Here is a 27305-nt window from a genome sequence, read left to right as displayed (position 1 = left end):
TCCTAACATTCCCTTAAACCATGTCCCTAAGCACTTCATCAAACTGTTCCTTAAACACCTCCAGGGAAGGTGACTCAACCACCTCCCTGGGCAGCTGTTCCAGTGCCCAATGACTCTTTCCGTGAAGAATTTTTTTCTGATATCCAGCCTGAACCTCCCCTGGTGGTCAGTCACTTGGGAGAAGAGGTCAGCTCCCTCCTCTCCACACCCTCCTTTCAGGTAGTTGTAGAGAGCAATAAGGTCTCCCCTCAGCCTCCTCTTCTCCAGGCTAAACAACCCCAGCTCTCTCAGCCGCTCCTCATAAGACTTGTTCTCCAGCCCCCTCACCAGCTTCGTTGCTCTTCTCTGGACACACTCCAGAACATCAACATCCTTCCTGTGGTGAGGGGCCCAGAAATGAACACAGTACTCAAGGTGCGGTCTCACCAGTGTCAAGTACAGAGGGAGAATCACCTCCCTGGACCTGCTGGTCACACCCTTTCTGATACAAGCCAAGATGCCATTGGCCTTCTTGGCCACCTGGGCACACTGCTGGCTCATGGTCAGTCACTGTCAACCATTACCCCCAGGTCCTTCTCCTCTGTGCAGCTCTTCAGTCACTCTTCCCCCAGTCTGTAGCACTGCATAGGGTTGTTGTGCCCCAAGTGCAGGACCCGGCATTTGGCCTTGTTGAACCTCATGCCATTGGCCTCAGCCCAGCGGTCCAGCCTGTTCAGATCCCTTTGCAGAGCCTCCCTACCCTCCATCAGATTGACACTTCCTCCCAGCTTAGTGTCATCCGCAAACTTGCTGAGGGTGCACTCAATGCCTTCATCCAGGTCATTGATAAAGACATCGAACAGGGCTGGACCCAGTACTGAGCCCTGAGGAACCCCACTTGTGACTGGCCTCCAGCTAAAGATAACTCCATTTACCACCGCTCTCTGGGCCCGGCCATCCAACCAATTTTCCACCCAGGAGAGTGTGCGCCTGTCCAGGCCAGAGGCTGACAGTTTCTGAAGCAGAATGCTGTGAGAAACTGTGTCAAAGGCTTTACTGAAGTCCAAGAAGACCACATCCACAGCCTTTCCCCCATCCAGTAGTCGAGTGATTTTGTCATAGAAGGTGATCAGGTTAGTTTGGCAAGACCTGCCTTTTGTAAACCTATGTTGACTGGGCCTGATCACCCGGTTCTCTTGCATGTGCTTCATGATAGCACTCAAGATCACCTGTTCCATGACTTCCCCTGGCACTGAGGTCAGACTGACAGGCCTGTAGTTCCCCGGATCTCCCTGCAACCCTTCTTGTAGATGGGCACAACATCAGCCAGCCTCCAATCCAGTGGAACTTCCCCAGTCAGCCAGGACCGCTGGAAGATGATGGAAAGGGGTTTGGAAAGGACATCTGCCAGCTCCTTCAATACTCTTGGGTGGATCCCATCCGGCCCCATAGACTTGTGGGTGTCTAGCTGGGCAAACGTGTCTCTAACCACCTCCTCTTGGATCATGGGAGCCTCATTCTGCTCCTCTAACTCTTGGGTTTGTACACAGGGGGAACAATTTTCCTTGCTATTAAAGACTGAGGCAAAGAAGAAATTAAGTACCTCAGCCTTGTCCTTATCCCCTGTCACTGTTGTTCCTTCTGCATCCAATAGAGACTGAATATTCTCCCCAGTCCTCCTTTTCTTGTTGATGTATTTGTAGAAAGATTTTTTATTATCTTTCACAGACTCAGCCAATTTGATTTCTAGCTGGGCCTTAGCCCTCCTGATTTTTTCCCTGCACAATCTCACTTCCTCCCTGTAGTCCACTCAAGACGCCTGTCCCTTCCCCCAAAGCTCATAGACCTTCTTCTTGTTTTTGATGCATCCCAAAATCTCCCTGCTCCACCAAGCTGGCTTTTCCCCCCGCCGGCTCCTTTTCCGGAACATGGGGATGGCTTGCTCCTGAGCTGCTAGGATTTCATTTTTTAAGAGCACCCAGTCCTCATAGGCTCCCTTGCCCTGAAGGACTGTTTCCATGGGACTTTGCCAACCAACCTTCTGAACAGTCCAAAGTCTGCCCTCTGGAAGTTAAATGTGACTGTTCTGCTAATCCCCTTCTTTATCCCACCTAGAACTGAAAACCCTATCATCTCATGATTGCTTAATCCCAGGTGTCCCCCAACCGTCACATCCCCCACAAGACCTTCTCTATTCGCAAACAGCAGGTCAAGGAGGGCACCCTCCCTTGTTGGTTCACTAACCAGTTGTGTGAGGAAGTTGTCTTCCATGCACTCCAGGAACCTCCTAGACTGCTTCCTTTCTGCTGTATTGTACTCCCAGCAGATATCCGGAAGGTTGAAGTCTCCCACGAGGACAAGAGGTAGAGCTCTAGAGACCATCCCCAGCTGTTTATAGAAGAGCTCATCAGCTGCCTCCTCTTGGCTGGGTGGTCTGTAGCAGACTCCCATCACAATGTCTGCCTTCTTGTGGGCTCCTCTGATTTTAACCCATAAGAACTCAGTCCCTTCCTTACTGTAATCCATTCTCACTCCTCTCTCCAGCTGCTGCTGCACAGCAGTTTCTACCCCTTCTTAAACAGGTTATCCCAGAGGCACTACCACTGTCTCTGATGGGCTCAGCTTTGGCCAGTGGAGGTCGCATCTTCTCACAGAAGCCATCTCTGTAGAGCTAAAGGGTCGTTATGCAGCCATTACCACCTGCAGATTGTCATCTCCAGAACCCATCATCTTTTGTCTGAATGTTTGTCAGAATGCTAAGTTATGGAAATGGCATAGATCACACCTCCAAGCTGGAGGGTATAAAATATCAACTTACCCAAAAAGCTTTTGAAGTGGATACAACAGCAGCTGTACCGCAGAGGCCTTCCTGCTTCCCAGTGTGATAATGAGGATGCTGGCACCATGATAGAGGAGGAAGGATGAGCACTCTCACTGTCAGCTAGGGAACTGATTTTGCTCACAAGTGTATGAGTTAAGAGTTATGGGTTATAAGTTATGAGTTGTGAGTTATGAATTAGAGAACTTGCAAGTGAGAAACCTCATGACTTGAGTGGTGAATAACTATATATATGTGATGGACTAATCTGGGCAAAGGGGGATGAGCCCTTGTTTGTGATGTTTGTTATATCTTTTCATGAACTCATAAAATAAAGTTTAATTTACCAAGTATGTTGTCCTGTAAATTCGAGAAATTAAAATAGACCATGGCAACCTGTTCAATGGCTTGCTTAACTTATATTTTTGATGTATCAATTTATTTGACATTGCATACATATGTTTTGAGCACTTACCTTCAAATGTAAATCAATGAACTTGAAGCTGCTTATTTGCAGTCAACTAATTAATTTTTTTTTAATTTAGGTTGAGTTTAAAGGATTTGAATTAAATGAAAAGTAAGCAAACCTGAAGCATTTAGAAGAGCAAGCTCTGATTGTATAACAGTACCCAAGTGCTTCATAATACATACTATGCAAACAAGATGTGTTGTCCAGATTGCAAAGATCTCCAATCTTATATACACATATATGTTATAATATGCAACAGAAACAGAAAAGGTACCTTGTGGTAGAGAGGTTTAAAGCTACACTAGTAAGATTACATGGTATCTTAGGAAGATATTCTTAATACAGCATAGTGGAATAAATGGTGCTTGTGTTTTTAATTGAACCAAATAGAGCTTTTAATTATTACTATACTAACAAAAAGTGGAAAAGCAAAGTCTCAGTAGTGAGTTTTAAGAAAGATAGTAAATGAAATAAAGATATTACCCTGGAGAGAATTTTTAGCTAAGAAACTGCCATTAGAAATGCTGCAAAAGAGGTAAACCAATTTGCTTATACAGGTACAAAAGTAAGATTGCACATTAAAAATCAGAATGGCAGTACAGACAGGATAGGGAGTAAATGGGTCATTGTTTGGGCAGAAGTCATGTTATGTGAAAATAATTCACCTTTGATTCTTCACAACTTCCATAGTGATTACCAATGGCAGCCACCAGCTTGAGCAGCTGGTGAACAGACATCAACTTCATAGTATCCTTATCACCTCAATAAAAATCTTGAAGTCTAAGTGCTTATGGAGATGTGCAGACTTGTATTAGTAATGATTTAGAGGGCCTCCTATCTCCAACACACATTTAATAACATTCTGTTATTTCTGCCAAATTTGAAATTAAAAGACAGTTACGTTTTTTTAAAAAAGAAATAAAAGTAATCAAGATGCCTATGGTTCTTAATTAGGTAAACAAAGCTCTGAGTTGTTCCATTGGGCAATTATTTGACCAACAACCCTCTGATAAATGCTACTGTTTTATCGCTTGAGGAACAGTTTCATGGCTCAGTGAATGTTTGCAACAAGTGAGAGCTGTGGTCCAAGGTTCCATTTAGCTTCCATTTGTTTTTGTTCCAAAGACAACTGTTTTGGTGTGTAAGCAAAACTAAAACTAGCTACATCATCTTATGGCAGAGTACTGGAGAAAATGATGCAAATATCTTACTCCCTTATGCTAAGCTACGTAAAGAAGTAAAGAAAATGTATACTTGAACACATTTACAGTCTTGGGGTTAGACATGGCTCCAAATTCTTTTTTGACAAGTACATTTCAGAATGAGACATGTATAGGCAAGACCATGACCATCATTGTGATAAGGAGAAAAAAAATTATATGCAAGATGACAAACTTTCCTTTTGAGACATGACCAAGTTAAAGGAAAGCACTGAAAGATGCCTTGTGTCAAGATGCAGTTCTGTCAAGATGCAGTTCTGTCAAGTATCAGCTGTTTCAAACAAACATACAGTCAATGTTGCACTTCTCAGCAGTAGAGCAGTTACCAGTATTACCCAATAAACATTTATTTCAGTCTAATTAAACCTCCTATGTCTACATGTATCTGCCCCCAAGAAGAATGAAACATCTAAACTGAATTGACCTTAACTTGTCCAGAGATCATTTTTGTTCAGATAAAATGAAAATCCTCCTTATTCAAGAGACTCTAGAACTTACATGTGTGAACCAGAAGAGTGCCCTACTGAGTCAGGCAAAACACAAACTGACCATGAAGTTTTAATCTTTCATTAAAAATTAGAATGCAACATCTATATTGAAACAACTTTATTAACATAGTCAAGCACTGATTAACATTCACATCTATTATGTCACATCATACAAATGTAAATACAAAATTACTACAGTACAATATATATTCTCTGCATGATCCAAAATATTTGGTGGTCCCCAAAACTCTTTAAAATTCAGCAGCTTATCAAAAATTAAAACCATATTCTATTTAAAATGAAGTTCTGTTAGCAAATAGGCAGACTTCAAGAAATATCACTCAATTTAATACAGTTTGAGGGTGCAGGAGGATATGTTTGAAGGAAACATTCCAATATTGTGACAGTCACAGAAACATCAGTTTTAAAGCTTTCAAGCAAAACTCATACAACCTAAGTTGTCAGCAGAAAGATCAGTCATCTTTAATTTTAAACTCTTATATACTGCATCAAATTAAAAATTTAAAATTGCTTAGTGTTAGTAAGTCAGACGTACATAGCTACCCGTCTCTGCTCATGAAAAAAAAAAAAGATAGTATTACACTGGAGATTTCAACAGCCAAATAAACCTGCTTATGACCATCTTTTTTTCTATCACTGTCCCCACAAAAATCACCCAGGCCTTCTCTGTTTCGTTGCTCACGCAAAGAAAGGAATTAGATACCTAAGGTGCAAGTAACACAATAGAATCAGTTTATAGAAAAGTGATACTATACTATAAGCACTGAATTCTTCAAGAAGTGGATTTGGCTTACTTAAAAAGTATACTTTAATAGAGCCATTTTAACTTCCCTCACATAAATACATTCAAGTAAGTATATAATTATTTTAGTAGAATATACTCTACAAGGCAAGCAACGAGAGTACTCACCTCAATTTCCCATTCAAACTAATCATCTAAAACTGGCCAACTCCAACCATTAAGTGCAAAGAGCAAGTATCAGCAGCATAAAAAAATAGTTTCTATTGGAGAAGAATACTTAGTAGACTGAAGGATGCAGTCATTCTGGCAAATGCATAGGTGGGGTGAGTGGAATACACAGTTACTGATCAAGCCTTATTTACTCAAGATGAGGTTACTGGAAATACATAATATGTCACAAATACGTATACAAACTACATCATCATCTATCTGAAATAACTGCAGGATGTTTTGCAATTTACAGCAGTCATTTCACTGTAGAGCTTAATCTTTATCTAAGAAAAAGTTACTCTTTAGACCCTATATAGAAGCTTTATGCATTTTTCCTCATGAATGAGATAGTACTGAAGCAATTTTTGCCAAGTTGCAACTTCTTTCCTTGACAAAATCTGAAACAAAATATTTCAAATACAATATTACATTTAAAGCACTTTTCAAGAAATATTTCACTTGTTTGAATATGGATGCATTCTCTTCAAGGGAAGAATATTTTTGCACCTTTATCTGTTAATACATTTGATATGAATAAAATAGGTGAAGTAAAAGGCATTATTGTCCAAGAGTAGAAGTTTAATTTAGAGTCAGTTTAAGACAGAGGAGCCGCCCTAATATGAAGTACAAACTGACATAATTAAGACACAGTTTTATAAGCATGTGTTCTGAACGAAAACAGTACATGAATATTCACCTGAGATAAAGCTAGTATTTGAATATTTCTAGGTAAAAATAAGTTTCGCTTGCGGAAAGCCTGTTGAAGTCTTAAAATATACATTTTGCTATTGTACAATTTATGCAGTTTAAGAAATTAAAATTTATGCTAACATAAGAGTCCTAAAAAAAAGTCACAGTATATCAATATTGTTAGTTACAAAATTTATGCTACTTCATAACCTTTAAAAATTATGATGATTATAAATTTTAAGCCTATTCTTCCAAAACTGATCTTTTAGGTACAAGCTTTAAGGAGCAATAAACTAAAGCATAAAAATTAGCTTATTACAATTTAAATATATACACATTCACCAATTTAGAAAATAATCAAGCTTAGGAAAAAAAATTACTGATTACTCTTGCTTGCAATGCTTAAAATAACAAAATATTCTAATCATTTTTCCTAAATGAAAAGAGATGTTTCCTGAATGCATAATGAAAAAAAAAATAGTGTTGGACTTGTAATTTAACAGCAATTTAGAACTGATAAAAGGATGCATTTCATAAGGATTTTAAATACCCTTTCTGTTACCAACTTAGGTTGATCAGCAGCTTTTCTTCACTCTGAATCCTTCAAAAAGGGAAACTCAAACCAGGAAAAGGGTACATATAAAAACAGTAAATACTGACCTCCTGAGCTTCCTACAACAAAAATATTCAAGTAGAAAATCTATACCATCACTTAGTAGCAGCTATTTCTGTAGTTTAGTAGACTAACAGCACTTTATTCAGTGTGTAAGGAGCAAAAGAAGCCACACTTTTAGCATGCCAAGAGGCAGAAATACTGGAATGTAACAAATAATTCTACCAGTATAAACATTCAGTCAACATTCAAGAACTGTCAAGACTACACCACAAAAATTACAATACTTTTTATATATACAGTAACTGAATTATAACTACTAATGCCAATTCAGAGCTTTTCTTACCTCAGATTAAACCCTAAATGGCTTCTGCAAATCTCTGCACTATATTATGCATTAGGAATATGGTTTATTTGCTTTAAAATATACCATGAGAGAACTTACTGATACAGAAAACCATTTTGTCAATACTGTTTATTTCTGCCTTAATTATTTTCCTTGCTGTTATACCACAGCAGTTCACATATATACAAATACCTATTAAAATACTATGTACATAAGTGGCATCCTAAAATAATCTGAGGTGGAGTGGTTTTATTTGGTTAAAGGGGCTTTCTAAAATTTAAAAAGTTTAAATAAACTCATATTCTAGCAGTAATGCTAAAGTATTATTTGGGTACTTTTTCTGTTCTATTATTTTTTTTAACGTCATTTCTCTGAAACTCTTCCCTAATATTCAAACACACTCAAAATTAAAGGAAGTTTGTGTCTGAAGTAATATTCTACCTTGTTCAATTTTAATGTTTTCTTTCTTCTTCCTCCAGAATTTGGTTTTGAAGTGTTTTTAGTGACTAAGACTTAAGTGACTAATTTACTTCAATGTTATTAGTTAAGAAGGAATTTTGTATTTGTTACCAAAGCAATGTAATTTGAAAGTAAGTTATGACATGCTATTTTGATCAGCTTGAATAAATACTAGCATTAGTACTAGCATTACTGAATGTACTTCAAACAGTACATGTCCAAACTATTCTTTAGGTATAATCCATTCAAGATTTGCAAAGACAAAAAAAAGGAGGAGGGGAGAAACAGGACACATTTTAAATGTACATGCTATCATGCATAAAAAAAACCCTTCTCCAAACAGCATTTATCAGTCCACACTCATATAGTTTAAACTTCAGTACAATGGCTAAATCATTTATCAGTCAAAGAACAGAACTCATGCAAAGAGCAGCAAGTTCTTAAAAAAATGCCCAAACACAACACCCCCCCCCCCCCCCCAAACTGTTGTCTAATATCCAGTTCTGTACTGCAAAAGTGAGAAACTAAATCTATAAAAAGGCCATTATGGCTTAGTTTTGTTTTGCAGGTTAATTATGCAGGACTTGAAAAATGGAAAGGTGTAGCTTCACCTCTGACCAGCAGAGTTAAAAATCTCTCCATTTTCCTTTAGCATCATGGGATATCCTTTAGGCAATCTAAATTATTAAAGACTTGACACTTTCAGATGATCACAAGCTCAAGTGTACCAGTTAGGATTTCACATTCACAGTACATAAGAAAATACACATGGAAAGAAAAGTAAAGGGTTAACTTAACAAGGATTTATTCACAAAATTACATGTAAGTAGAGAGAGAAAAAAACCCACCCATCAACAGAAAAGCTAAACAAATGAAATGAAGAGGATCCAAACTACCTTTCACTCTGTAGCCTTTAAACTTGCACCCTTGTGGATTTAACCACCTCACAAAGGGCCATCAACATGCGCCAATATATTGTAGATACCCTGCACTACATCCATTAACTTAAACATCTCTAAGATTATGCTGTGAACAAAAAAAAAGGATAAAAGGTAATATGTTGAGTGGGAATAAACACAAATATAGCAATATGTTATCAACTTCTACAGTTGTCTTTATGTACCAACTAACATTTACACAGCCTTTAACAGTTCTTACCATGTAACTCATTTTTAGAGATTCTGCCAAAAATCACTAGTATATAACCATGCAGAAAGCACATTACACTGACAGCAAAGAGGCAAATATTTTTGCACAGTTATATCAGCTTTCCACATTGTGCAGGTTACACACAATACTATATCAATCTTAATCTTAACAGATCCTAAAAGGTATTTCAAGGCCTAATTGTTAACTACAGTACTTGATATCTATAGTCATAATAAAAATAAGATCCACGGAATCTTAGAAAAAGAATTTTAAATGCAGGGCTATATTGAATTGGTAAACTGCAACATGACTGGCGCAACATAGGTAAATATATACCAGTTTCACTCTATGTGATGAAAGCATGCTACGTTCCCACTAATTGAATTTATTTCTGGTCACTATGAGCCAGAATGCATGCCTGAACCTTAAAATGCACATTAAGAATAATGTCTTACTCTAGAAATTAAATCTAACAAAGTACAATAACCAAATCATATCTGGTACTTTTTTTAAAATGTAAAAATTAACGTCAGTCTTTCCTTTGAAGTGTCCCTTATTTGGCACCTTGCAGGTTGCTTCATTTTGTCCAAGTTCATTTATTAATTTATGTTGGAGTTTCTATCTTGTACACTGCAAGTGCTTCTCCTAATACAGATACAAGCTGCATTTTAACTGTAGTAACTTAATTCTTTAGTTATTCATTAACATGCAAATTACCTAGAAATCCCATCAAGCTGGATGAAATAATGTAGGAAATCCTTATTGAAAAGAAAACCAAACAGTAAAAGAAAAAAGAAAGCCTTTAACTGTTTGTGACTCCCATTCTTAGGTTTCCTTTATTGTGCGCAAAATAGTTTTCCTCTTTACGTATCCCTATGGTTCAATTGTATAGTTCTTATTTTGGTACAATTCCCCACAATAGTCCAGAATGTGCTGTTTTGTTAATAGATTTTTTTTTCCTTCTTCAAATCCAGTGCAGAGTTGTAATAGGAGACATTTCCACCCACAAAGGCTCCAGATGTTAAAACATTTCCCAACATCAACTTAATACAGTGATGGCAACACCTCCCTCCCACCCCTCCCAGTAGGGTTGGGATTTTACTGTATTCCCTACTGGTTTACCCTTCCCCCTAGTAAAGGGTAACATTTTCCCTGGGTGCAGAGGGTCCCTCACTTCTCCCAGACTGAAGGACCTGTAAAAGAAAATATAGAGGTATAGTTACTTCCAACCTTAACTGACAGATCATTACATTTTTTAGCGGTAGGTGCCAATCTTTAATTTAAAAATGAATTTATGCATAGATTTTTCCCTTTTACGTCTGTTTAAGAAAAGAGTCCATTTATACCAGATAAATTATTATTCCTAAAACAACATTGTCTACTTTAGAGCTATACTGACAGTTCAACTATTGTGGCTAAGCTTAGATTAAAGATAAAAACAGTCCTATATATTCTAACAAGCTTTTGCCTTTTTAGTACAACATTATGAGGTAGTTATGACATTGAGAAAGAATATTAAATATACCTGCTTTTGACCTAACAACTTCACTTTTAGGTGGATTAAACAAGATAGCCCCAGTGTCTCCTCAGTAATAACTGAGAATAATTGACAATTTTACCACTTTGTATTCTTCTTCATTAGGATGAAAAAGCCCCACTTATTTTGGAACTAAAACACCCTCATTTACGAATATGTAAATATTTGAAATTATTTTTAAACCATTGTTCAGATTAAACATGCAATTCGAACAATTTCTTATGTCACTGACAAATCTTAGGCTGACTTTTAAATAGATTTTCATTCAAAAACAAAACAGAATTGCATGATTCATTTCAATAATTTCAGTACAAAACTTATAGAGCAAGTATCAAATTTATATAAAGATTGAATGAATAAATTTATCTTGCCCTCTTTTTTGGGTTGTATAATAATCTCTTCACAGTATCACACTACACACAGGAACTTTGCTTTATACAGTGTGCATGAGCAACATACAAAGCAAGGTGGAATAACAGTACAAGTATTCTAGAATGCACAATCACTGTTCTTTGCTGAAGTTAAATCATTCCCCACACAGAACTATAACAATTCTGAATTGGTGCATAAAGTGGAATGTGGCAACAAGCAGCATATCAGCCTCCTTAAAACATGAGTCTCTATAGTCAGCCGTTACAGATTAGCATAACATCCTTTATTCAGTGCAAAGATTATCAAGTATGTGGTTAGGAACATACTGGACTTCTAATGGCTGAAGTATCTTAACAAACTTACTCTCCTATCCTAGGGAAATATTCCTGCTTAGACCACATCCACCATCTACTAATTCATAAGACATAAGTGAGCCTGTGACTTTAGTATGATGTCTTGAGGATTATAATCATTATTTTGTTTATTAAACCTGAACAGGCACTTTGTTACATCTACGCTTCCAATGTTACCTTGATACACTACTGTGCATATCATACACTCACACACTCTCTCTCTAAAAATAAAAGAACATAGTCAGACAACTGCTTTTGTTACAGCTACCACCATTTAGGTACACTATAATATTTTTTTTTTAATTCTTATAGTAAGGAAAGATATCTGTTCCAGTGTATCTGAAAAATTTTAGCCTAGTGAATTAATTATGTTTCATATAATGTAAACAGGGGGGAAGTCTGTTATACAGCTCTGCTTAGCAAGGAAGATTTGTGTGCTCACCTCTAATTATGGGACTGCAGCTACAGTGCATGAGGCTAAACTCCATAGTAAGCTGCAAGGCGCTCTTTTAAGGGAAGAGGAAACTGGTCAGAGAAATGCCTCCAATTCTCATCCCCAACTTGATTTTTAAATCCATGAAGAATCTACAAATGAGTGGAGGGGAAGTCAAGATAATCATTAAAGAGCATATACACGATCAATATTTAGTAGCAACACATGCAGTAAGCCAAACACTGCTGGATTGTGCAAATGTCCATTTGAATTCCCCAGTTTAATATTTCAACAAAAAGCCCCACATTTCAGTTAAGGGTGACATACAGACTATAGCTACCCATGCAAATTAGTATAAAATATATAAATATATTCTATATAAATATACATGTACGCATGTATGTATTTTTAATGACTATAGTGACTTACAACCTAGAGTTCAGCCATTTCAGAATGCTAAAAATTTTTTCAATTGACATGATTTATGTGTTAAGATTCCTGTAGTCATGTTTTTTTAAAACGCATGATATGTTCTGGGAGGAAAGCTGAGCCAGAACCACAACCAGCATTTGACAGAATGTCAATTTCTAAGACAAATACAAAAGCATCCTGAGAGAGTTGTGTTTTTTCCATGGACCCTCTAGACAACTATTACTAAAAAGGAAGCTATTAAAATCTTTTGTGTTTTGAAAGAACAAGGATCCACAGCAGTCAAAAGCTAGCATAAGAGTGGAATAGAAAAAAAAATAAATCTACAGGTTTCAGTCTGGAACCTCCAATGTAATAAATTAACTGAAAACTATGAAAATCAAATGATACTGTCAAAAAGGTCTTAGTGTTTTAGCTTGAAACCAGCAAGTTAAAAGGCAAACATATGAAAGAACAACAGCAGAAAAAAAGACTCCTCCTAACAGAAAATAATGCAGAGTGTTTAAAGTTTTGGGTTGTTTTTCTTTTTTAAACTCAAGGATACTGAATTGTGGAACAGTCTGTCATGAAAACATCCTCACAAAAATGGCAATGTCAAAGTTCATGGTATTGAGTTCACCCTCAACACAACTTTCTCGATCAGTGCTGTTCTTAAACAGCATGTAGCAATAATAACATCACAGCATCACCAGGTAATTTACTGCTGTTTTCCCTGAAATAGACCTTCCACAGGCAGATTAATCTCTCTTTCCTAACCCAGAGTCTGATTAGTCAGCTGCCATGAAACTACCAAAAAAATCTAAGAATGTTCATGTACAATAAAAGGAACATTTTTTTTTAAATCATCTTCCAGTACAGCAAGTAAGCTTCAACTACAGTCTTCAGATATCTTGCTTCTATAAAACACGATACAATTCTTCAAGTATGCATTGGATCTCAACACTGGCAGCTCATCTAAACATGCTTTCAGAAGGAGTATTTTCTCTCTCATCTCTGATGATCCAAACAAACCAACCAACCCACCCACCCCAAAGAAACAAACGCTGGACAATCCACTAGCAAGAGAAAGACCTCATGGGAATACAAAAAGTTTTTTCTATTGTTCCTAAAAGGCACAATTATCGTTGCAAAAACATGTAACTGGACTACAGTAATCACATATTCAGCTAGCATAAAAACTCACTCCAATGAGGAAGCAATCTAAAAAATTTGCATGCAATTACTTGAAGAAAGCTTTGTTTCCTTTCTTGCATGACAAAAAGCACAAAAGAATACACTTTAAAAAACAAGGATGTCCTTATGCCAAGTGACCAAGAGACATAGTGTCTATTTTGAATGCATTAGATCCCACATGGATATCCTGGAAAGAATCTGAAAAAGAGGAGCATAGCTTATTGAAGCAAGTAATGAAAGCTGGAGGACTAGGACAGAAACATGTACTGAAACTGCTGTGGACAATCATCACAGACAGCATCCTGGATTTTATTTTAAGCTTGTATTTGCCATTTCCTTCTACTGATGCTAGAATACTCACAGCCATGCATTTCCTGACCCTGATGGTCTTTCGAAGAGATACCGAAAATGCCGGCAAATAAAACTCTCTAAGACTTGTTTGGGAGTTTTAGAGAAGCCTCTCAGATAACTGGTCTCCTAACTAGAACACCAAGATTTTTGTCTTTGCTCCTCAAGATGAGATTCAAAACTTCTAGATTCTGTTCCAATGTTCACATCTGGCATTACGTGAAAAGAAAGTGCCAATGCTGACCCATGATCCAACTACATACTTAGAAATATGCTCTATTTTAGCTTTAAGAGGACTATTAACTTTTGACATACATCCTTCCTAAAAACAGATATTTCACTTTACAACATACATAGCCACGCTACTGAACACTAACAGCATCTGTTCATGAAAATGAAATCATTTAATTTTGTTCTGGGTTTTAACCTAAGACACTAGTGCCAAAACACAATATATTACTTTCTAGATGGGGTTTGGATTTTTTTCCTTTGCTTATTTCACACTAGGCAAACGGTCCTTTTGCTTAAATTCTATTGATAGTTTATCCAGGGATGCGTTCTTGGCTATCACTGTCCATTAGTTTTTTGAAGACTTGCTTATGCAATAGGGATTCTGAGGAGGAATAAGCAATCCTAAAACCTTATTTTCAGCTGAAACAAGACAAACAGATCAGGATACCACTGGAAGATTTTTTAATTTGCAGTTTTCTAAATATTTCTCAAAAAAAATAAAACATGGGGGGAAGTCTTGAACCACACAAAGAAAAGAAAAGAAAAGAAAAGAAAAGAAAAGAAAAGAAAAGAAAAGAAAAGAAAAGAAAAGAAAAGAAAAGAAAAACAAACCCCAAAAAAACACCACCACCCCCCTCAAAAAAAACCCCCGAAGTCTTCTATGTGGTATAAAAAGCCCCTGTTCTTCTAAATGCAGTCAAAATGTAGTCGTTTGGATATTATGAAAAGCTCTTTGAGGATGATTATCCTTTCAAATAAATTCTCAAGTGGGCTTTTCAACATTTTTAAAAAGAGTTTTGAAATAACCTGAAAGCAGAAAGCATATAAGAATATATAGGTAAAATAACTTCAGATTTTTATGATATTTTGCCTGAAAGTCCATGACTTTGAAAGAAAGCTTTCATGACCACAAATACAGTAAGTGCTAATAGTAGAAAGAGAAAGCAAAAAAGAAACAGAGGATCCAAAACAACCACAGTTCACATATACTGTCATACTAGAAACATTACCTTACAGAACATGTCTCGGAGATCATCTTTTGGGCTAATCCATGATGCAACAGCATCACAAAAAAAAATAAAGTCCTATAAGATTAAACAATCACATAGGTTAGAAACCTCAATTTATAGGTCTAAAAATCATGCTAGATGTTCATTCTATGAATTATGCAGGGTATTTGATCCTAATTCACAACTGATTTTGGATTTACGTTTAGGAATAGCTTTGTTTAATCAGGTTTTTGATTAAATAAACCACAGTTAAAAAAACCAAACAAATCAAAACACCTCCATCCCTTCCACACCACACTTGTCTAACTAATTCTTTCAGTACACATGCCAAGTTTGAGTACCAATCATCCTAATAACAATCAACAAACTCAAGACCACATTCACAACTCACTCTTGCATATTTCCAGTTGGGTACAAAGATACATATTTCTTTAAGCAGAGACAGAAGTTGTTTCTGAGATACACAAAATGTTTATCATACAGGTTCAAAACTAAAGCCACCCCAAATCCTTATGTTTAGTTCATCTGCTGTCATGAATTACCTCCTACTACACCATTAAAACATCAGTCTTCATCATAAGTTGATAATGCACATGTTTTTGGATAGGAACTGAGGATAACAATTACATAGGAGACGAGCTGGGATAATGAAGAGTCCTTATTTACTCGCTCTCTTTAAGCCGTGTGAAAGAACAAATGGACAGCAGAAGAGGGAAATGCTAAGTACAGAACAAGGGATAAATGAAATGAACGGAAAAATTCAAAACAAGACAGAGCCTCAATTCTTGTGTTTCAGGGAGAAGTATTCCAGGCAGAAGAGAGGGAAATTCATCTTGATAAAAGCCTGTGGATGCTCTCTACTGGGATTTCATTAAAGCCTTTGACAGTGTTTCCCACAGCATTCTCCTGGAAAAGCCGGCAGCCCATGGATTGGGCAGGCATATACTTCACTGGGTAAAACACTGGCTGGATGGCCGGGCCTAGAGAGTGGTGGGGAATGGAGTTCAATCCAGTTGGAGCCTGGTCACAAGTGGTGTCCCCAGGGCTCTGTGCTGGGCCCAGTCCTGTTCAATGTCTTCATCCATGATCTGGTTGAGGGAATCAAGTGCTCCCTCCGTCAGTTTGCAGATGACACCAAGTTGGGTGGAAGCGTTGATCTGCTTGAGGGTAGGGAGGCTCTGCAGAGCGATCTGGACAGGCTGGATCCATGGGCCCAGGTAAATTGTATGAGGATAAGAAGGCTAAGTGCCGGGTCCTGCACTTGGGCCACAACAACCCTGTGCAGCTCCAGGCTTGGGGAAGAGCAGCTGGAAAGCTGCCTGGTGGAGAAGGACCTGAGGGTGCTGCTCTACAGCAGCTGAACATGAGCCAGCAGTGGCCCAGAAAGCCAACAGCATCCTGGCTTGGATCAGCCATAGGGTGGCCAGCAGGAGCAGGGAAGGGATCGTCCCCCTGGACTCAGCACTGGTGAGGCCACACCTCAAATTCTGGGTTCAATTTTGGGCCCCTCAATCCCAGAAAGACATTGAGGGGCTGCAGCGCGTCCAGAGGAGGACAACGGAGCTGGGGAAAGGGCTGGAAAACAAGGGTTCTTGAGAGCAGCTAAGTGCCCTGGGGTTTTTCAGTCTAGAGAAGGGAAGGCTGAGGGGAAACTTCATTGCTCTCTGCAGCTCCCGGAAAGGAGGTTGTAGCGAGGTGGGTGCTGGTCTCCTCTCCAAAGTAACAAGTAACAGGATGAGAGGAAATGGCCTCAAGTTGTGCCAGGGGAGGTTTAGATTAGGCATCAGGAAAAAATTCTTTACTGACAGAGTGGTGAAGCACTGGCAGAGGCTGCCCAGGGCAGTGGTGGAGTCTCCATCCCTAGAGGGGTTTAAAATCTGTGTAGATCTGGCATTTCAGTACATGGTTCAGAAGGCATGGTGATGTTGGGCTGATAGTTGGACTTAATGATCTTAGGGGTCTTTTTCAACCTCAATGATTCTGTGAATCTCTTATTAATTTTCCTCTTAGAAAAAATTACATTGGTACAGCTTTACTTTGGATCTGCAGAGACTAATGAGCAAGTCATATTCTATTCTTGAGATATACTATTTCTTTTAGAGATGCATCTTCCTTGTCATACTATTTAAGCAAAATATCCAAAGTTGAAACAGAATCTCCACTATCCAAGTTTTAAGAATGAAGGGGTGAATATTGGTTTTGTTCTGTTTGTTTTTTAAAAGTCTAGATCACATGTGAAAAATAGGTTTTAGCATGTCAGATTTTGCCTTTTATTTTCATATATAGCCTCAACATAAAAGACTGACAGAAGTATCAAAATACAGTTTAAGGTCATTATTTACATATTCTTTGCAATAAAGGACAAAAAAAGAATTTAAGAACACTGTCCTTTTCCCATACGTGATAACTCCTGAAGCAGAAATCCAGAATTATCATGATATGTATCATTTGAAATATAAACATTTTGTCCTCCTTGATGTCAAAAAAAGGAGATACAGTATGTACTAGAGGGAATCAACATCAAGCTAATCTCTTTCATACTCCATATACAGCTTTCACTAAAATCCACATGAGTAAACAAAAAAAATAAATTACGATCTATTTATGTATCTTACTTGGACTACTCCACTGGGGTTGACAGAGATCATGGTACATATCCCACGGAATGCTGAATCCTTTTCCTCATTGTCTCTTATGTTTCGCAGAGAGGTGCACCTAGTAAATTGAAGAGCAAAACTTATCTAATTCTATTACTTTTTCATTCAAATAAGTCAGAACTAGATGTCAGTATTTGATGGAATAAGTCACACTGATAAGATTTTCTGAAACACTATTTTGAACACTTAGAAAGATACTTGTTGCACAGTCTTTACAAGTATATTCCCATTAGGTATCATGTCCAGAATCTTGTTTTTCTGTTGCACTATATACAGTTGGAAAGTGTGACCTGTATTCCACTAAATACAAAAGAAACATGTATATGAAATATTTATAGAAACTACCATTACTAGAAGCAGAACATATATTATTGCAATATGAATTATATCAGATAAAACAGAACAGTTATTTAACTTTTACAGCAGCAAGCAAGCTATTTTATACATAAGTCTAGAAACATATTCCATACAGCAATTCAAACCTCAGACTGAATTTTAAGTAAAGTAATACACAGTTTAAATTTTACAGTATTTGCATGCATTGTATTATCATTCTGGTGGATTTTAAAATGCTCTTTCGTAGTCAAGCTTTAACACGCAAGCATGTGACAGTCTTATCCCATGCATAAATTAGTTGTTAGCCACAACATAAAGAATACATAAAAGTGCTACTAAAAGCTCATAAATCTGATAGGACAAGATTAGTCACATGGTTCGCAATGATTAAGGATTGAGATTATGTAACCAACTGAAAATATATCTAAAAGTGAGATAGAAGACAGAAAGAAAGGCAGACAGAAAGAAAGGCAAGAAAGAGTGAAAAAAAATGAATTAAAAAAAAAAAGATTGAATAATACACACCAGGGTCTTATAAACTGCTGTAGCATGGGGGCCACCTCTTGAGGACAAACGTAACCAAGACGACCAATTGTTATTGCTAAGGTAATGCAATCATGGTTATACACCACCAAACGTCACCCAAGACATGAGCAAATGAGGGGGAAGGAGAAAAAATAAAGAAAAAAACAACAAATAACTCAGAAACAGAAGCCAACAGAATCTGTGTATGATAGTAAACATAAGATTTCACTAGTGCTGTTTATTACTACCCCCTAAATAAGAGGCAGCAACATATATGGTATACTCTCCAGGGTAAAATAAAAATTAAAGAAAATGAGAGAACACCAAAAAAACCCCAATTTAAAATTCAAAGGCTTTCTGATGTGAGTAGTCATTCTGCCCTCTTCTGAATCATCTCTTATACTAAATTTACCTACCATAAACTTCAAAGTTTTTAATAAAAAGTACTATTATAGATATTCTTGACAGAAAGGAATTAACAGCTTTCAGTTTTAGTATCAAATAGTCCTAAACATTTTATTTTTTCAACATTTTGAATTAAAGATTTTATTAGGCCTACTATCTATCAGTAAAAATATATTTATAAATACTTTTCCATTGAATATATTATGGTCTATCCAATAAATGCTAAATAGATTATACACTCCTCTAAGAGCACCAAATATTTGTTTTCTTCATAATCTTGTAGAGAATTTAAAGTGGTTGCTAACTCACAGCAACTGACTGCAGAAAATTAATTCTTTAGTCCCAATATTTCTTCTGTTCAGAAAAGGCTTCCTCATAAAAGTTGTATAAGAATCTGTTTTCCAATAGAAAAGCATAAGGACACATGAAAAGCAAACCCACTACTTTGGATGGTTAGGTAATATGGTCCTTTGTTCTGAGGGCAGACTGAAGAAAATGTCATCATGGAAATATGTTTTAATGGTGTTTGCTCAACTTACAAAAGATTAATTTTTAGAAAAAGGAGGTGGGGAATAACATATCAATGTATTTTGCTTCAAGTAATCCTGATAATACTAAAATCCAGCAGATTTATATGATGCAGAGAAAGGAAGCCTATGTTCAAGGGACATACTATGGAACACTAATTAACAGGCATTTGTGAACAGTTTCATGAAACATGCAATAAAGCAGATGATGCTTTCTCCAATAAAAGTTTAGTGTAGGATATACTAGTAGTTTGAAACATACTCATTCCATGAAAGCTATTGCTCACTATTTTGCTCAGACATTATTCAATTTCAATATGCAGTGTCTCCAATTTTCAGCAGATCTAACTTACAAAACTGCATTTGAAGTTCTACTTTCAAATGAAAATACACTTTTTAAAGGTTTATCTAATTTCTCAGAGCTACAGTTTGTACAAGGAATAGTAATTTCTGTCAAAATTTAACTTTTTTGCATGCACTCATTATTTTCTATGCAACTACTTTTACTTAAGGTGGTCTCATATGTTTCCATAGAAATGCTTTCATAGCTCATTACATAACAACCTAAAATAGAAAATGGTAATACTCTTGCACATATCAAGGGCATGCAGCACAATATCCCATATCCCACAGAAAACTTTATTATAATCACACCACACAACATTTATTTGCAGTTATGCATCCACATTTAAAGTAACTATTAAGATACTAAGAAAAAAAAGGCAGCATTTGGATGCTTCAAAAAATTCTCTAGCAGTGATGAAAATAAACACTTAAGCACTGGATGCTTCTCAGTTACAGGTATTACATACAGACAAAGGAGGCTAGGGGAAAGAAAATTTATATTGCTATACTATTCCATGGTGTGTTTCATAACAAGTAGTTATTTGCTCTGAGATTATCTTTTCAAAAAGTAGTACCTATAATACATCAGACAACTAGGCAATTTTTCCTTCAAGTTCACCCTCCATACTAAAAAAACAAGGGGTGGGGTGTAAAGAATATTAGAGGAAAAATATGCATAAAGAAATCTCTGTCCAATTTATCCCGTGTTTAGCTCAAAAAAAAAAGTAACTGCAGCACTGAATTTGCATAATATTCAGTTATGCCAGATATAATGGCTAAAGTATCTTTTTCCTTACAATAAAGTTTTCAAACAGAAAAAAAAAGTCAAAAGGTTCTCAATTAGTAAAACAGTAAACCAGATCCCTCTTAAGTTATTAACAAAGTTTTGCTAAAGTATGGAAGATGCTCTTCATATCAGAACATGCCCTCTTATAAATGCAAAAGAAACAAGCCTCAGAAATTCTGATTCAACAGGTATTTGGGGACTGCTCCCAATTTGGAAGGCAAATCTGCTGGCCAGAACATATAAACATGCATGCCACTGTTAGACTTCTTTTCAGAAATTTGTGTGACCAGGTAATAGAAGTTATACGTATATTTCAGTTATGTTGTGGTAAAGCTGCCATCAGAGATCTAGATTGTTGAGCATATTACTACAAATTAATCTTAAAAAAAAGCACATTTTTTTAAAATTCAAAGAGTTCATGATTTGTTTTATATATGCCAATTACATTTGTTTCAAACACTAGATATACATAGATATACAGTACACATGTAAGGACATGCATATATTAAAATCAGTGTAAAGCCACTAAGTCTTTAAGTGTTACTGCATACATTTGACATATTGTATACATAAATAAAACTGGAAGAGTACTTAAATAGATGATAAATAAATATAAATTGTTATAAAGGTGAGAAAGCAATAACCTTAATAATCTAGATATATGATACATGTTTTGCTGCTAGGTTGAGACTTGTAAGACCTTCTGCAAAACAGAATTCTTTTTGCTTATAAAAGCCAAATACATAGCAATAAAATAAGTTCTATAAAATTTTTAAATCACTATAAAAAATAATCTCTAATTTCCTTCACGATGAATGGTTCAGTTTGTGGGTACCTGTGTTCTCTAACAATGTCTTTGGTGTGTTGGGTCTGTTAATTATTTCTACAAGCTGGTGCAACACCATTGGAATATAAGGCTGCATCTCTATACCTGAAACATCCAAAAAGAAACATTCAGAAGAAAATGACCATTAATATACATAATCTATTAAGATCTGGTATATTGAACTTACTGTCAAGGACAAGAATATAATGTTAACATTTAAATTCAATTTGAAAGTAGCACTAAAAATAAAAAAACAGACAAACCACTCTAAATGTGCAAAAATTCAAAGAAAAAAAATTAAAATCTTACCCATCTGGATGGAGATTTCCCCAATTGCCCAGGTGGCATTGTTACACACAGAAATGAATTCAGGGTTTAGGTTGGTTCCCAAAATAGGCATGAAATCAGCTAGAAAGAACAACATTTTAAAATCTCATCACACAATACAACCATCTTGTTCCACTACTGTAAGATCACAAAGAGGGGGAAAAAGTTTATTAAAAAAATAATGTAAGCATATTTTAATTATTGTAAAGCATTACACAGGAATTAACAAGAGCTATATTGCTATATTTCTGCTATATATCAGATTAACCTGGATTTTACAACCAAAGCAGATCAATGTAAATATTTTCAAACTATGATTTAAAAATATTTCTAATAGGCTTTACCTTTATGTCACTCTACAAACCTTGCTCCCCTTCCTGGGGGGAGAAAAAACCGCAAGCACCTCCCACTCCACCCCAAAAAAACCAAAAACACACACACTCCCCCAAAAAACTCAACAGTCAACAAAAATGAATACTAGAAAGCAAATCACAGCTTTGATTACATTTTAATAAAATATTAGTCACAAAAATAAATTATAACATCTGCCAAATAGATTTTAAATTCCAAACCTCTCCAAGCATTTATTTGTTAAGATAAATATATCTCAAGAGTATCTGAGGGAAGATACCATGAATATTGTGGAAGTGTATTAACTGATGCTACTTCCCTACTGAAATTAAGAACAAAACGAAAAACAAACCCAAATCTACCCCCTAGCCAAGTTTTCTAATTTCGATATATATAAATTGTATGGAACAGTAGATTCTAGTAAAACAAAAAAGCCACAAAATCAAGAATTTATCAAAGAAAGCAACTGATCTAACTGAATTCTACATGCATCTGTTTTGCTGTATTCCAGCACAACAGGAAGCATGTTACATTATAAAAATCAAACAGCAAAATGAAGTTTTGCACTGTCAACAAAAAGAACAGGTCTTAAACATGCAGTTCAAAGGAGAAAACACTACAGACCCTTACTGATAAATGAAAATGAAAATTTACACCACCGTGACAAGGGAAGTAACAGAAAAGGGAACTTAACAATGGCTAAATCAGTCTCTTACATTTTACAATCTGATGTTAATTATTTAATATGTAAAAGAAACATACCGATGCAAGGCTTAACATGCTGAAAACACGCCTTTGTCAGATCACCTAACAATGCAAAAGAACTCTGCCGTACCTCAGGCATTTTATCCTAAAGAGAAGAAGAAAAAAACCCCTGACAATTCCAGAAGTGTTTCCAATTCTCTTAAGAAAGAAAATCTTTGGATTTGTGGTAGGTTGACCTTGGCTGGCTGCCAGGTGCCCACCAAGCCGCTCTCTCACTCCCCTCCTCAGCAGGACAGGAGGAGAAAATAAGATTAAAAACTCATGGGTTGAGATAAAGGCAGTTTAGTAAAGAAAAGCAAAGGCCATGCACGGACGCAAAGGAACCAAACACATTTATTCTCTACTTCTCATCTGCAGGCAATGTCCAGACACTCTCCAGGAAGTAGGGCCTCGGTACACGTAGCAGTTGCTCCAGAAGACAAGCACCTTAATAACAAATGCCCCCCTCCACCTCCTTTCTCCTAGCTTTTATTGCTGAGCAGATGTCATGTGGTATGGAATATCCCTTTGGTCAGTTGCGATCAGCTGTCCTGACTGTGCCCCCTCCCAAGATATTGCCCACCCCCATCCTGCTGGTGAGGAGGGAATGTTGGAGAGGCAGTCTGGATGCTGTGGGAGTGCTGCTCAGCAGTAGCCAAAACACCAGTGTGTTATCAACACCTTTCTGGCTACCAATACACAGCATAGCACTGCGGGCTGCTATGGGGAAAGTTACCTCCATCCCAGCCAGACCCAACATAGGATTGAACAGGTTACTCATCTCACCTGCATGCATTGGTACATTAGTGTCAGGACATTGCTGCGGGCCACTAGCTGTTCAATGTTGCCTCCCAGTCCTTCAGCTAAACCACTGAGCAAATCAAGAGCTACAATCATGAAATCTTTATCTGGAGCCTCATATTGGTCTGGCTGAGCATTGTGCAACTGCAACAAATAAGTATGCATTTTCAAAACAAGTATTACATTTTCTCAGGTACACACAAATGTAAAATCAAACCAACAAAAAATTAGTTTCACAACTGCAGCTTCATTTATGTGTTCAATGGCAAACTTGTAACTTTATATGGTTAATACATTGGTTTAAGGAGATATTCTGAAACATTAGAATAGCAACAGAAAAATACCATGGCTTGTGCAAGAGTCTTCTGCACCAGATTTACACAACGCTGGTACACAGGTTCACAGTATGGAAGAAAGCCAGACTGCAAGGCAGTAGCAACTGATGACAGGCACTGGAATAAAAGAAAAAAATTTAAAAAACAGAAGAGTAAGAGAGACACACTAACTTTCCTCACCTCCCCAAAGTACCTATTACTTGGCAGTGGTAAATTAAAAGCATTTTAATAAGTTACTTGTGAGTATACTTAAGTAAAAGCAACCTAGAAAGGCAGTACCTATTAGCTGAGCCAAGGCATCTGTTAGGTAATTGTTACTCTCCCCTACATGTATCAGTTGAGAAAATTTCTCAGAAGTAGCATCATCTTAAGAGGTGGCCAAGAAAGTTCATATGAAGACAGTTATTATAATTCAGTTAGCATTTACACTAAACTTCAGTATCTTGACCACAGTCAAGCCCTAACTTTACCCAAAAGTTATGAAACTAATTTCTCTAGAAGAGTTTTACTGCTTCGCACATGGAAAGTATTACAGAATCGACTACATGGTCTGGTTCATATGTTCAGCCTCTCTGATAATAGTTTTAATGGAGGGATGAAGGGAGAGCAAGGAGAGAGAAGACAAGAACATGGGGATGGAACAATTTTTTTTTTTAAAAGAACTGCAAAGAAACACTCAAGAATGGCAGAAAATTAATCTAAATGATTTTCTCACTGCAGTCATAATATTTTCTCCAAATGGGAAATACCTAACACGATCAGCTTTTATAGTCACACTTCCTAGTAGGATCATCTTTACTAAAACAGGTAATTCCTAGAAGTTCTTAATAAAACATACTCAAATTTTAACATTTACCTCCAATAAAGGGAAGAGATCTTTATCTTCATCCTTCAACATGTTCCACTTCTGGATTAATGGAGGCATTAGCATCTGAATATATTCCTGTTTGGGATGAAAATGCACCAGCTACTGAAACACTTTATTGCATACTAGTTTATTTCAAAGCTAGAAAATTTATATAATAAGAATTGATATATTCTACATTTTCAGCAAAAGAAATTTGATGTACTGTAATTCAATCATTGCTGAAATATGTAGAAGTAGTTAATTATTAGAATATACAAGTTATGTCTTAAGATTTTTTTTCTGAAGCACATAAGTAACTTTGCAGAATGATTTTTTTCTTCCAGGTTTGGCTTCAGTCTAGCAACTTTTAATAGCTGATGGGTTTGTTACAAATCTATAGGGCCTACAGAAAACATTTTTACCAGCAATGCAGTCTGGATGCGCATCTACCATCTGCTTTTCTCAACCATCTCTCATTGCCCTGATGCAACAATCCTGTAGTACCATTGTTCCCAGAAAGTATTTAAACAGCTAACAGATGCTGACAGCGAATACTATGTCCAAAGATACAATATTCTAAGTGACTGAACAAAGTCCCACCATTAGCAGGTGCTCCCATTTAGCTTCCTCCTAGTGCTGTCAAATGTCAAACTGGTCGGGGCCAGAGAGAGATTGAAAAAAGATGTCCTTTGATAGTGTGGAGTCTTGGATGGCAATTAAAATGCCATAGCGACAACTCAGATTGTTTTATTATAGTGTGTATATGTCAAGTGAAGCACTATAGAGAAATAAAGCAAATTTCAATAGCCATCATAAGATGCATGACATGTGCATATCCTATTAATGAACACGTGTACAATACAAAAAGCCTGTATGCTATCTGTGCTTTGTCCAAAGGATTCTGTGCTTTTATATATAAAATGCATATCTCCCACACTGATAAAGCAATTTTTAATGATGATGTGCTCCAATGTATTGGAAAGACTAACAGAGCGGCTTAGCTATACTGAAAGTGGTTACAACCCCCCCCCCCAGGCATTAGAAATTGTCACACACATTCTACCAATTTCTTTAAAGTCCCATTTCATATCTATATTGATATATGCATCTCCTCTAAGCTGAAAAATTCTGAGAAGGAGAAAAGAGAGTCAGGATAATGAGAAGCACATTTCACAAGCCACCACACGCACACAAAATTGTTTAGTCAAAATGGGGAATATTTTTGTAATGGGAAAATTACATGCAGTCTATGTATTTTACATGTAAATATCTATTATTATTGAAGCCTACACAGAAAGGTCAGCATTTCTGTTTTAGAACATGTAAAGTACACTGTAAAACCCACCAGACCAGTGTTTTGATATATGACAAGTGCTTCTACAGAACATAAGGTATACTCACTGGTTTATTTAGATGATGTCCTACAGAATCTGCTAGAGTTCCTATAGCATCATAAAGAATGAGCAGGTTTTTATGCTGGTATTTACTAAATGCGAAGACCAAAGTGTCAAGTATATACGCAAGATAAGGAACAAGCTCTGTACAAGCCTCCTCTTCTAGAGTAGCAAAGGCACTGAATGACAAAAAAACCCACCCCAAACAGGTCAGTTAGTATCTTTGAAAAAAAAAACAAACAACAAACCCAAACATAAAAGACAAGATCATCACAAAATGCCCCACACTACCTATTTCTGTTTAAACACAGAACTATATTTAATCTTCAAAATAATCCAAAGTATGTTTTCAAAGTGGTATTACTGAGATAAACTCAATCTATTTTGATTAAACAAAAATATTCAACTCTTGCATTGTGATGAGAAAAAATTAAAAATATTCCTGTAAAACCTGTTATGTATACATGTTACAGAACTAATTCTGTTTTATGAAGAAACTTTTTTGGCAGTCTGCCATGTACACTCCTGCCCCACACAAACTGACACATAAGAGCTTTTTTTGTTGAACTTCCTGTGCAAGAGGCATACCCATTCCATTTTTTTTTCTAAATATCAGCAGACAAGGGGGAGAAGGGAATCTTACCTCCAAGGACCTCCTTTCAAGAGAAAGGGAATATCCCTTGAAATAACTGCAACACAAATGTTTTGGTAATCCTGAGCTAAATATAAAAACATCACTAATGCAAAGAGGATAGCTTTACTTTGTTACTAGCATTGACCTTGTTCATAAACATATAAACGCCAGATTTCTGGTCACTGAAACTTAAAACATTGAAAATAAACAAGTGTCACATACAGATCATTCTTTTTACTGCAATAGATTGCTTAGTTTGGTGATTCATATACTCTGAAAACAAAATGGACAAGAGAAATACAAATTAACTTTTTTCATTTTATTACAACTTTGAGTAATTTATGACTACTTCAGAAGAAGCTGAACTTACTCCA

The 27305-nt window shown here is 36.5% G+C and overlaps 1 protein-coding gene across 1 annotated transcript in view; it reads right to left on the bottom strand.

The window, feature by feature from the left end:
* Positions 1-11943: 11943 nt before the first annotated feature.
* LOC128850235 (transportin-1-like) overlaps positions 11944-27305 on the bottom strand; it is a 52478-nt gene continuing 37116 nt past the window's right edge. The window contains exons 12-22 of the mRNA XM_054053228.1: positions 26305-26476; positions 24913-24999; positions 24066-24173; positions 23707-23865; positions 22939-23026; positions 21808-21906; positions 21508-21603; positions 18609-18684; positions 17706-17805; positions 15091-15165; positions 11944-12051 (exon numbers count right to left, since the gene is read on the bottom strand). Of these exons, the coding sequence (XP_053909203.1) occupies positions 11944-12051; positions 15091-15165; positions 17706-17805; positions 18609-18684; positions 21508-21603; positions 21808-21906; positions 22939-23026; positions 23707-23865; positions 24066-24173; positions 24913-24999; positions 26305-26476 (1168 nt within the window). The remainder of the gene's footprint in view (positions 12052-15090; positions 15166-17705; positions 17806-18608; positions 18685-21507; positions 21604-21807; positions 21907-22938; positions 23027-23706; positions 23866-24065; positions 24174-24912; positions 25000-26304; positions 26477-27305) is intronic.

The sequence above is a fragment of the Cuculus canorus genome, chromosome W (genome assembly GCF_017976375.1).
Source record: "Cuculus canorus isolate bCucCan1 chromosome W, bCucCan1.pri, whole genome shotgun sequence".
Lineage (NCBI taxonomy): Eukaryota > Metazoa > Chordata > Aves > Cuculiformes > Cuculidae > Cuculus > Cuculus canorus.
This window is presented reverse-complemented; position numbering and strand designations above follow the sequence as displayed.